The 11,098-nt window shown below is 33.4% G+C and overlaps 3 protein-coding genes across 3 annotated transcripts; 1 reads left to right on the top strand and 2 right to left on the bottom strand.

Moving 5' to 3' along the window:
- Positions 1 to 365: 365 nt before the first annotated feature.
- LOC125195024 (uncharacterized) lies at positions 366 to 1,385 on the bottom strand. The gene has a single exon (XM_048093230.2). It carries the CDS (start codon positions 1,383 to 1,385, stop codon positions 366 to 368), a length of 1,020 nt encoding a protein of 339 aa, XP_047949187.2.
- A 1,470-nt stretch (positions 1,386 to 2,855) lies between these two features.
- On the top strand, positions 2,856 to 4,780 carry LOC125192026 (bidirectional sugar transporter NEC1-like). The gene is made up of 6 exons (XM_048089478.2): positions 2,856 to 2,959; positions 3,056 to 3,092; positions 3,180 to 3,390; positions 3,914 to 4,075; positions 4,180 to 4,299; positions 4,373 to 4,780. The coding sequence occupies exons 1-6, from the start codon at positions 2,911 to 2,913 to the stop codon at positions 4,604 to 4,606; spliced, it is 813 nt and encodes a 270-aa protein (XP_047945435.1). The 5' UTR covers positions 2,856 to 2,910; the 3' UTR covers positions 4,607 to 4,780.
- A 4,004-nt stretch (positions 4,781 to 8,784) lies between these two features.
- On the bottom strand, positions 8,785 to 10,578 carry LOC125197320 (bidirectional sugar transporter NEC1-like). The gene is made up of 6 exons (XM_048096054.2): positions 10,445 to 10,578; positions 10,079 to 10,115; positions 9,774 to 9,984; positions 9,472 to 9,633; positions 9,269 to 9,388; positions 8,785 to 9,191 (listed from the first exon to the last, which is right to left on the bottom strand). The coding sequence occupies exons 1-6, from the start codon at positions 10,491 to 10,493 to the stop codon at positions 9,030 to 9,032; spliced, it is 741 nt and encodes a 246-aa protein (XP_047952011.1). The 5' UTR covers positions 10,494 to 10,578; the 3' UTR covers positions 8,785 to 9,029.
- Between the last annotated feature and the right edge of the window lie 520 nt (positions 10,579 to 11,098).

Raw genomic sequence — 11,098 nt, 5'->3', positions numbered from 1 at the left:
ACATGGGTTGTCATTGGATTCCACCACCACTTGATAGAAAATGACTTGTCATATAGTCATACTTTGATTTTCGTGATCACATGGGTTATCATTGGATTCCACCACCACTTGTGATAGAAATGACTTGTCATGTAATCATACTTTGATTTTCTTGATCACATGGGATGTCATTGGATTCCACTCCCACTTGTGATGTCATGTAGTCATACTTTGATTGAAGGGCTTATCACATAAACTGGAAGTTACATAAGCAACAGAAATTAAAGATTACATACTAAGCAACAGAAATTGAAGATTACACACTAAGCAACAGAAGTTGAAATTTGCATAATAAGAAACATACATTGAAAACAGATAAACTATGATCAATTCCCAAACAATTCTGCTATTAGATTGCGTTTCAACGTTTCTTCTTCTGGAGTTAAGTCCCTCATAGCCATCAGCGGAGTAAGGATAGCTGTCTTGATGTTCCGTTCCTGAATATCACTAGCTGCTTTGATCTTCCGTTCTTGAATATCACATTCTCTTTCATGTGTGACTCTCATTTCACGCAGTGCTGCAATGAAATCATTAGGGATTGTATATGATGACGTTGTAACTTCTTTGCCTCTTCTTTTAGCCTTACTCTTAGCTTGATCTCTTCCGGTAGGACGTTGCAATGTTGAAGAACAACTCTCAGGAATGGAGTCAATTTGAGGTCCTCCTTCCTCACTAGTCCTCGACCTTTTTGAGCTCCCACGACTTTCTTCAAGACTATCTTCATCTGGCTGGAAACGCGTTGAACCAGTACTATTCAATTTCAGTTCCCACTTAGGATTGTATCTCATCACCTCCTCAAACACCTTATGGTGAGTAAATTTTCTCTTACCATACAGTTGTTGAGCGGTTTTCTCAATGTCCTCTTTAGACTGGCCACTCGTAGCTCGATCATGCGCTTTTTTGTATGCACCAATCCACTTTGTGACATTTGTGTTGAGTCGTTTGTAGCGTTGTCTCAATGACTCTAAACTTCTTTGTTGGCCCATTCCTGGATTTTCTTTTCTTGCTTCCTCATATTGATCAAGAACCTTTTGCCATCGATGGACATTAGTTTGGTTGGTGCCAACAACTGCATCCCTGCTCACGAAACAATAAGCAGACATTAATGACATGTCTTCTTGCTCACTCCAATCATGTGGAGTGTTTGAAGCACTCAAGTTGGTTGGTGATATGACTTGGCTTGAATGTTGGTTTTGAAATGAATTTTGGAATTGATCAGAATTTGGAAAATCATCAAAACTAGGGAAATAATCTTGAGAAGGATTAAAATTTTGGGAAGGGTTGTAGTTTTGGGAAGGATAGAAATTTGGGGAATTGGAGAATATGTTATTCTCATCATCCTCCATAGTTAGCAACAAAGTAAATTAAAAAATATGAAATTTTATCAAATAAGAAGGATTATAGGAGGAGGAAAGAGATATTTTTTTTTTGTATGCAAACTATAGCAAATGTGGTCTCTATTTATAGAGGAAGAAAATTATGAATTTTGATATAGTTTTATAATATTTTATATTAAAGATATATTAATTTAAAAGTATATATATATATATATATATCAACCAATGAGATTGTGCCATTTGGCACAATCTCATTGGATGATGGAATGGAGACCGCCTGGTTGGTGTTTGTACGGAGAGAGACCGCGGTCTACTTGAGATTGAGGCAATTTAATTCATTTATTTTTTTTTAAAATGTGGGGTGAGGTGGCGGTCGACCCACCCCACCGATAAACATAGTTTAGGGTCACGTATGATAATTAAATATAGTAATTTTTATAGGGATGCTTAACCAGTTCTTCGGTTCTTGGTTAATCGGAAATCAGATGGGAACTGACTAGTTAATTAAGGAACTGAGAATCGGAAAATCGATTTTTGGGCTGGTACTGAATTTGAGATTTTTGGTAATCGATTTTTGGTTTTAACCAGAACCAACTAGTTCTTAATTACGAACCTGATTAAATTTCAATTTTATACTAATACATTACTAATATTATAATATTTGTTAATATATTAGTACTAGTATAATTAATTTATTAATATACCAAAATATTTATGCCATTAAACGAGCCATAGGCTTTAATGACTATGATTTTTCAATAACTTAAGTGACCAACGATAATTTACTTGACCATAAAATTAATAATCTTTGTTTTGGAAAATTTACAGATTAAATAAAATTTGACAATTGTAACACGATCTTGTTGCAAACATTGAATTAATAAGATTTAGGATGTGGCGTGGAAAAATATTGTAGTAACACGCTTATCTAAAACAATTGCAATCAATCTTACAAACAATGTTGTTTCAAAATTACAATCATCACAAAAATGAAAAAGCTACGTACTTTTGATCCAACTTTCATAAATGCAAATTCAGGTAAATTTGGACCTTTTAGCCTTACTAATTAATCTTTGAGGGCAAAACAATTCTAAAACAACTCATTATAAATTAGTAGTATATCAGTGGTGAAGGAAAAAATTGATTAGATTTTTGTTTGGAGTTAATAAATATGACAGCAGGTGAGATGGATTATTGGTAAGTTTGTATATCACAAAAAAGTATGCCAAATTTTTTGATATTAGGTATGGAATTATTAAAGTTTAGGTTACTGTCAATAAAAAGTACGTGGCAAACCATATGTCTGAATTAATGAATTAATTAGTCGTATATTTCTTCCTTGTTTGGTATATTAACAACGTACAATTATACCGTGATTATAGGCCAAGCATTTAGCATAAATTGCCTATACGCAAATACAATAGTCTCAAGTATAAATAAGTTGTGATAATAATAATAATACTACTCATGTGCCGATTTGTTTTTAGAAAAAAGTGTTCCAATATTGCATCATTTGACAAAATAAAAGAATAAAATGGCATTTTTGAGTGCTGAGAAATTAGCTATCATTTTTGGCCTATTGGGTAAGTTTTACGTTTCACTTTCCTAGTACTATAAAAATGATGTGCATATTTTTTATTTTCTAATTCTAATAAAATATATTTTGTCTCGTTTTGCAGGAAATATAATATCTTTTCTAGTATTCTTGGCGCCACTGTAAGAGCCAAACAACAAAAAGTTTATATATGCATTAATTTGGATTTGTATAGTAATAATTGTGTAATAATGTTTAATTATATGCAGGCCAACATTTTACAGAATTTGTAGGAAGAAATCGTCGGAAGGGTTTCAATCAATACCATATTCAATTTCATTTTTCAGTGCCTCATTGTTGCTTTACTATGCTTACCTTAAAACCAATGCCTATATGATCGTTAGCATTAATGGTATTGGTTGCGTCATTGAAGCACTATACATCTTCCTCTACATACTATACGCTCCAAACAAGATTAAGGTACCACAATTTACTCCATTGCAATTTTCAACTTCATACGAAAACGCACGAAGTGAACCTACTGATTTCGGGCTGGGTTCGAATATTCCATTAAGAAATAATATTATTATCTTAGTTATTTTACAAAAATATATACTTTAGTTTTATTTTTTAAATTTAAATCGTGAAAAAATATTAATCGAGTTATGTTATGTTTTAATTGTGTAGTTTCACACTTAATCGTTTAATATCAAGTTTTAATTGTATAATATCATGTTTGGGTCGTGTCTACTCGAATTGTATCATACTTATCATCGATGGTAGGGTTGAAAAAATTTCGGTATGACACAAACACAAACTAAGTTAATGGGTTTGGGTCATTATTGGGTCAGCCCAACCCAATAAGGACCCGATGATTTTGGTTGGGCTAGGCCTTATTGGGTTTGGTTTAAAGGTTGAGCTGATAACAATCTAACCCGCGCCCTACATGTATATTTATACAGAATACAAGCTTTTATGATTGATAATGTGATTTTTGTTTAAGATTTTCACAATGAGATGGATTCTACTATTCAATGGAGGAGGTTTAGGGGTGATCATGCTAGTTTCTCTACTAGCTGTAAATGGCTCAAAGAGGGTTGCTTTAGTAGGATGGGTTTGTGCCATCATCAATATAGCTGTGTTTGCCGCTCCTCTAAGCGTCATGGTAAATATATTTTTTTCCGTCTTTGTAAGATACTTATAACAACTGCTTGTTGGTGTGAGCATGAAATAAACATAAGTACGTATTTTTACTTAATTTTTTTATAGAGACAAGTCATTAGAACGAGAAGTGTAGAGTTCATGCCATTTGCACTATCATTTTTCCTTTCCCTTTGTGCTGCAAGTTGGTTTTGCCATGGATTCTTCATCAGGGACTACTACATTGCAGTAAGTGTGACAAATGAATTAATTTCTCAATTTATTCATATTTTTGTGATTTGATTTTAATTTTTTTTGACAGTTGCCAAATATTTTGGGACTTCTATTAGGAGTTACCCAAATGATTTTGTACTTCATCTACAAGGACAAAAAGAAACTTGTGCAAACAAATTTTGAGCTCAAGGAGAGTGTCTCAAACTCCGGAAAAGATATTGAAATGAATATGAATTTTGTTGGAAATGAAAAAATAGGCGTGGATACAAATTGTGACCTTGAGGTGGTCACCAAGAATATTCCAACAACAAATGGGAAATGAGGAGATTTTATGGTGGATTTAGATGCAATAAGAGATATACTCGTTTTGGTATATGTATGCATTGTGCTTGTTATCTTGGAATTTCATGTAGATATAAGTTTAGAAAATAGTTAATCCATGTAATCAATTATGTCTCTCTATTATATTGTTTTCTTTGACACACACTTTTGGATATATTGGACTCATCTTATATTTACAATGGTAAAAATTAATGCATACTCACATATGTCCAAATTCAAATGACGAATAATACGGACTTAACTTTTTATTTATTTATTTTTCATATTTAATATTTTAAGATCTACTAATCAATTTAATTTTATAGCTAGCTTTAATTAATTAACTTTTTTTTTTTTAATTTAATAGCGGTCGAGTTCAGAGCTATTAATATTTAACCGGATAAGTTATAAACGAGCATGACTTCTTATTATAAAAACTTTTATGGGAACACCTATTAAGTTTAGGTATGCACACAGTTCAAAAATAGCCGATTCCGAACGCCTCTAGAATATATTCAGTTAGGTATGCACACGGTTCACAGTTCATAAAATCGTTGAACCTGAACCGGCCCAACAAGGTTTAGGCGGCTCTGGTTCTGGCGGCGGTTCAAGGCCGGTTCGGCGGTTTGAATTTTATTTTTGGCATTTTAGTGTTTATTCATCTATTAAATGTGCGTAACTAAAATTTAAACAATAATGATGAAAATTGCAATTTTATCGATATAAATTTAAACGAGACTACAAGTTACAACAATCACAATTTACAAAAGACTTGAAGTCGTAAATAATAAATTTAAATGTACCTGCAAATTTCCACAAGACTACAATGAAGCTATTTACAAATTACAAAAAAGACTTGAAGTTTTGAACAATAAATTTATAAGTATATACTCTTGGTCGGCGAAGAAGATGTTTCTATATAACTAAATTGAGGAAACATGTTTTTTCATAATAGGAGTAACATGCTTTTTCATAATTGAAGCGCATCTTGTACACATAGGGTATGTTTGGGAACATGGAATTGGAGCTATGGAATTGGAATTGGAGGCTCCAATTCCAATTCCATTGTTTGGTATCACAAAAATGTATAGAATTAGAATTGAATTATAATTCCAAAATTTTCAATTCCATGATTTGAATTTCATATCAAAAGTAGAAAATTGGAATTCCACATAGTCACTACCCTCTATACACATTTCACACACACTATACAAATTTCACACACTACACACATTTCACACACTACACACTTTACATATTTCAGATATTTCACACATTTCACACATCTCACACACTACACACATTTCACACATTTCACACACTACACATATTTCACACACTACACACACTGCACACATTTTACACACTACACACACTACACACATTTCACATATTTCACACACTACACACACTTCACACTTTTCACATATTTCACTCACTTCACACACTTCACACACTACACACATTACACAAATTTCACACACCCACACACATTTCACATATTTCACACACTACACACACATATTTCACACACTACACACACTTCTAACATTTCACACACTACACACATTTCACATATTTCACTCACTTCACATACTTCACATATTTCACTCACTTTACACACTTCATATATTTCACGCATTTAACATATTTCACACATTACACACTACACAAATTTCACACATTTCACACTATACACACACTACACAAAATACACACGTTACATACATTATGCACTAAATACATATATTACACACATTACACACAAAATACACACACGACATAAATTTTACACAAAATACACACACTACGCACACTATAACCAAAATACACACACTATTCACAAACTAAAATTTCAAATTTGGCTCAATATAAACTTTTGAAAAATTTTAGTTTTTTTTATTCGGATCGAAAAAAAATCTAGAACTGAAAAAAAATTGGATGCTTGAAATGTGTAAAATGTGTGTAAAGTGTGAAGTGTGTGAAATATGTCTAGTGTGTGAAGTGTGTATAGTGTGCGAACTATGTGAAATATGTGAAATGTGTGTAGTGTGTGAAGTGTGTGAAATGTGTGAAGTGTGTGTAGTGTGTGAAATGTGTGAAGTGAGTGAAATATGTTAAATGTGTGAAGTGTGTGTAGTGTGTGAAGTGAGTGAAATATGTGAAATGTGTGAAGTGTGTGTAGTGTGTGAAATATGTGAAATGTGTGTAGTGTGTGAAATATGTGAAGTGTGTGTAGTGTGTGAAATATGTGAAGTGTGTGGAGTGTGTGTAGTGTGTGTAGTGTGTGTAGTGTGTGAAATATTTGAAATGTGTGTAGTGTGTGTAATGTGTGAAATATGTGAAATATGTGAAGTGTGTGTAGTGTGTGCATTGTGTGTATGTTTACCAAACATGTCAATTCAATTCCATATCAATTCTTCATTTTACCGAACATTTGGGATTTGGAATTGAATTGGAATTGGAATTCCAATTCCAATTCAATTCCAATTTCATGTTCCAAATGGAGCCATAAATTCAAAATATGACATGCATATTTGATGAAAATACTTGTCATCGATAACTCGCGGAGAACAAGCCGCAATCAACTCACTAATACTTGTATAATAGAAATTCATTCAACACTTTAACAATTAATGAAGCAATTTCGGGTACAGTGTGGTGTAGGAAATTCTCTAAAACCAATTAAATGCTTGTTCAAAGTCCAACTAGCGTCCAAAAAATGAACAGTTAATGCCCATGTATGAATGTTTATTAAAACAACTCTGAGCAAATGTTCACTTGTTTCCCAAGTTGTGTAAATGCTTCATTGTAGCCCATCTAGTCATAGCTTCAGTCACATTTGTAGGATCATATTTAAAAAGAGGCGCACCTGATTGAGACGAACCTGAGCCATCAGGAGGGAAGTTTAGTTGGGTTTGGTTAGCGGTAGTGCCACATTCTACCGAATGCTTTGTCGTTAAATAACGACGGAGAGTGCCATATCTCCCACCACTCTCAAATTTGTAGACTTTGTCACAATAGTTACAATATGCATGAAACGTTGTTGTCTCTTCTTTAGAGAGCGGATCATTAGGACTTGGAACTACCACCGGGTTCTTCTTGTAATGTTTAACAAAAATATCAGATTTTAATGCTTTTTTACCAGGTGGAGGGGGAGTAGGCATGTCCTCATTTCCGCCGGTGCTTGACGGAATACGAGAACGAGATCCAGCACCGATCAGACTGGCAATTGCGCACGAGCGCGAAAGCCCCTGCAGCGTTCGCCGATCGGCGTCTTATTACGAGTGCCCTGACGTTCGCCAACCCAGTGTGCCATCCGTATGCCTTTTGTGGTTTGTGACCTGAAAAGATCCTAACGTTCTTTTACATCCGAAGAGAAAGAAAATTAGTTTAAGCTCAGTCAAGAAGTACACGCCTCTCCCTTAAATCATCTATTTCTCTACAATATGTACCAGAAGAGGTGATTCATCATTCATTGATGTACTCTTCCCTATCAAATTTTATAGAGAGTGTTACAAAGATATTCATTGATGAAGTCAATTGCTAATTCAGCGTACGTATTTTTTTTGGTTTTAACCACATGTATATTGAACGAAACCGAACGAATCCGACTAATCCTGCTTGACCTGGCTTGCGGATTAAGGCCGAAAGTCTCCCAGCGAGTGATGGGGTTTGAACCCGTAACCTCATGGTCACCACAGCTTCACGCTACCAACTGCGCTGCGACCCGTTGGTCAGCGTACGTATTTTAATACCACTAAAAGTACGTATAAAACAAAATATCAAACATAATAATCACGAATATGCACCACTGCCCTGAGGACCCATGATAACTTTAGGATTTGGTTTGATTTATTTCCTTAGGATTTGTAGGATTTGATTTGATTTATTTTGTGTATCACAAATTTTATAATTTATAAATACGTGAATAATATTTGATCAGAAATAAGAACGAAGATTTAAAACATTTATCATTCTCACAATTCTCTGTAAGAGAAACCGATTTTCTTCTTTTTTCTTGCTCTCTTCAAATAATTTCTCTAATATCATTACCTATCATTGGACAATCTAATTTGTGTACTTTCCGGGAAGCTTCCGTATGATACCAACCTAATTAATCAAAATATGCTCCTTCTGATTAATGAATTGATTGAGTATATATATGATCACCAAAACTAGGAAAATGAATAATTATATTCCCAATGCCTTTCTATAGTGAAATATCCAAATATGTAATCAAAATTTACATAGTATAAATATTTCACTAAAGTATGAAGGAGCTAGGAGAAATTCTGAAAAGGATAATTGGCAATGGAATTTATTTAGTACTACGTAGAAACAATATCATGCTGGATTGTTTCTAAATGCTTAGTATAGAATAGATTGCTATTATTGTAATGTCTTTCCTCTTCATCTTCAAATCATTTAGAGACGATTTCAACCTCCTTGGCTTCCTCGAGGTTCATGTTCTTCTCGATATTCTTGGTCGGCTTGAGCTCCCCATCGTCCTTCTTGGCATTTTTGTAGACGAAGTACAAGATCATTTGAACAATCCCGAACAAAAATCCCAAAATATTTGGACCCTAGATTGAAGATCAAAATTAGTTCGAATTAAATGATGGAATACTTTCTTGAATATAATCCAAACATAGCCACTTACTGCAATGTAATAGTCATTGATGAAGAATCCATAGAAAAACCACATTGTAGCACAAAGGGTAAGACAAAATGACAAAGTGAATGGCATGTACTCTACACTTTTCGTCTTGATCACACGCTTCTGCGCAAAGTAACACGTACAAAGATTTAAAATAAAATTATCGTATCGAGTAAATTAAAATAACTAAAATTGAAATAACCTACCATGATGCTAAAAGGGGCAGCAAATACAGCTAGGTTTAAAATACAACATATCCATCCCACCAAAGTAACTCTGCTTGCACCATGGAAAGCTAGTAGAGAGACTAGCATGACCAACCCTAACCCTCCAACGTTGAATATGAGAACGAGAGCCACTGTGAATAACTGAGAGGGGTAAAACGAGTAATTGTGATGAACATGAATGATCTTACTATTATAAATAAAAGAATCGATTTTCCAAAAACACGTGCGAAAAATAAATGTGTCACATGAAATGGGACATAGGGAGTGCAAGGTTTGCGTACCTTGGACTTCTTGGGTGCATATATTATGTAGATCAAGAGGTAAACCGTCTCGATGAAACATCCAATGCCGTTTATAGTAATGATCATAAACTCTCCGGTTTTAAGGAAAGCGTAGTATAACAACAAGGAAGCACTGAAAAATGCTACTGAATATGGCAATGCTTGAAACCCTTCGGATGACTTCCTCTTCCAAATTGTGTAGAAAGTTGGCCTGTTCATATATGTATGTATGTATTCTTAAAATATAACTAACATTTGTGTGTATACATTTAAAAATGAATCAAGATGGGTAGTTAGGTTCTTACATAGGTGCCAAGAATACCAAGAACGATATAACATTCCCTGAAAATTTTGGCAAGAAAAGAATGAAAAATCGAAGATGAAATTTTGTAGTTACATAAATCATTTCATTGCTACAAAGCTAGAAAGCTCACCAATTCTGTCCCATATTACTCACACTTTTCATTTTAGGTCATTAATTTGAGATTGACTTTTTAGTATAATTAAATTAGTATTTAAGTGTAATAAGATATTGTACTTAATAATGGAATACTTAATTAACTCTAATATATTAATTAAATACCATAATTCTTACTTAAAGTATAAATAATGTAAGTAGTTGGAAGCCGAAATAGAAAAATACAAGAAACATGGGTCAAAAGGAGTGTTACCTAGAAGGCCAAATAAGAAAGCCAAGTGTTCAGCAGTGAACAGAGCCATTATTCTCTATTCCTTGTTTTAATTATTTTTGGTGAAGCTCTTTGAATACTTGAAACAAATATTGCAATGAAGCTTGAAATTTAATGTGGGAATTGATGTCTTATTTATTGTAGACAACTAGGTACTAGTTGGGTATAGTGGGAAATGAGTGTGAGTGGTCATAGACTCATACATATCAAATGTATCATGAAGAAGAAATGATGGTACTTGCTAACCCTAGTTTATGATATCAATTTTTTTATTACCATAATTTATCTAACTGATTTTCACTTTCCTTTCGTAGGTCAACAGGCCAAACCACATTTGTCAAAACCTTCTTTCTCTATGTATATATTTGAATTTATGTATGTACATTGCATTTTGTCTTATTATACAAATTGGTTGATTATTTTGTCGTACGATGTTATGAGTATAATATTTTATAGCTTATGTTAATGACTCATTAGTTGTGTGTGAGTAGGTCAAAACAATAAGTACTTGACTTGCAAGATAGTGTGGATTGGCAATATATAGGTCCGGTGCAATGTTTATTACGTAAATCAAATTAACATCGAAACATTCGATACATATTGAGAGAGTTGTGATTAATTTAGAATTACATTAAA

This window comes from Salvia hispanica, chromosome 6 (assembly GCF_029641045.1).
Source record: "Salvia hispanica isolate PSC_SH4W2 chromosome 6, Shi_PSC_v1, whole genome shotgun sequence".
Classification (NCBI taxonomy): Eukaryota; Viridiplantae; Streptophyta; class Magnoliopsida; order Lamiales; family Lamiaceae; genus Salvia; species Salvia hispanica.
The sequence above is the reverse complement of the archived record's forward strand: the minus strand, read 5'-3'. Positions and strand labels throughout refer to the sequence as shown.

What these genes read in the sequence shown, in the direction of transcription:
- LOC125197320 (XM_048096054.2), bottom strand. Translation starts at nt 10,493, where the DNA reads ATGGCTCTGTTCACTGCTGAACACTTGGCTTTCTTATTTGGCCTTCTA. An exon ending in TTGGTATTCTTGGCACCTAT is followed by an intron (nt 9,985 to 10,078) that starts GTAAGAACCTAA and finishes ATATATGAACAG; the next exon opens with GCCAACTTTCTACACAATTT. An exon ending in CTGCCCCTTTTAGCATCATG is followed by an intron (nt 9,389 to 9,471) that starts GTAGGTTATTTC and finishes TACTTTGCGCAG; the next exon opens with AAGCGTGTGATCAAGACGAA.
- LOC125192026 (XM_048089478.2), top strand. Translation starts at nt 2,911, where the DNA reads ATGGCATTTTTGAGTGCTGAGAAATTAGCTATCATTTTTGGCCTATTG. An exon ending in ACGCTCCAAACAAGATTAAG is followed by an intron (nt 3,391 to 3,913) that starts GTACCACAATTT and finishes TTTTTGTTTAAG; the next exon opens with ATTTTCACAATGAGATGGAT. An exon ending in CCGCTCCTCTAAGCGTCATG is followed by an intron (nt 4,076 to 4,179) that starts GTAAATATATTT and finishes ATTTTTTTATAG; the next exon opens with AGACAAGTCATTAGAACGAG.
- LOC125195024 (XM_048093230.2), bottom strand. Translation starts at nt 1,385, where the DNA reads ATGGAGGATGATGAGAATAACATATTCTCCAATTCCCCAAATTTCTAT.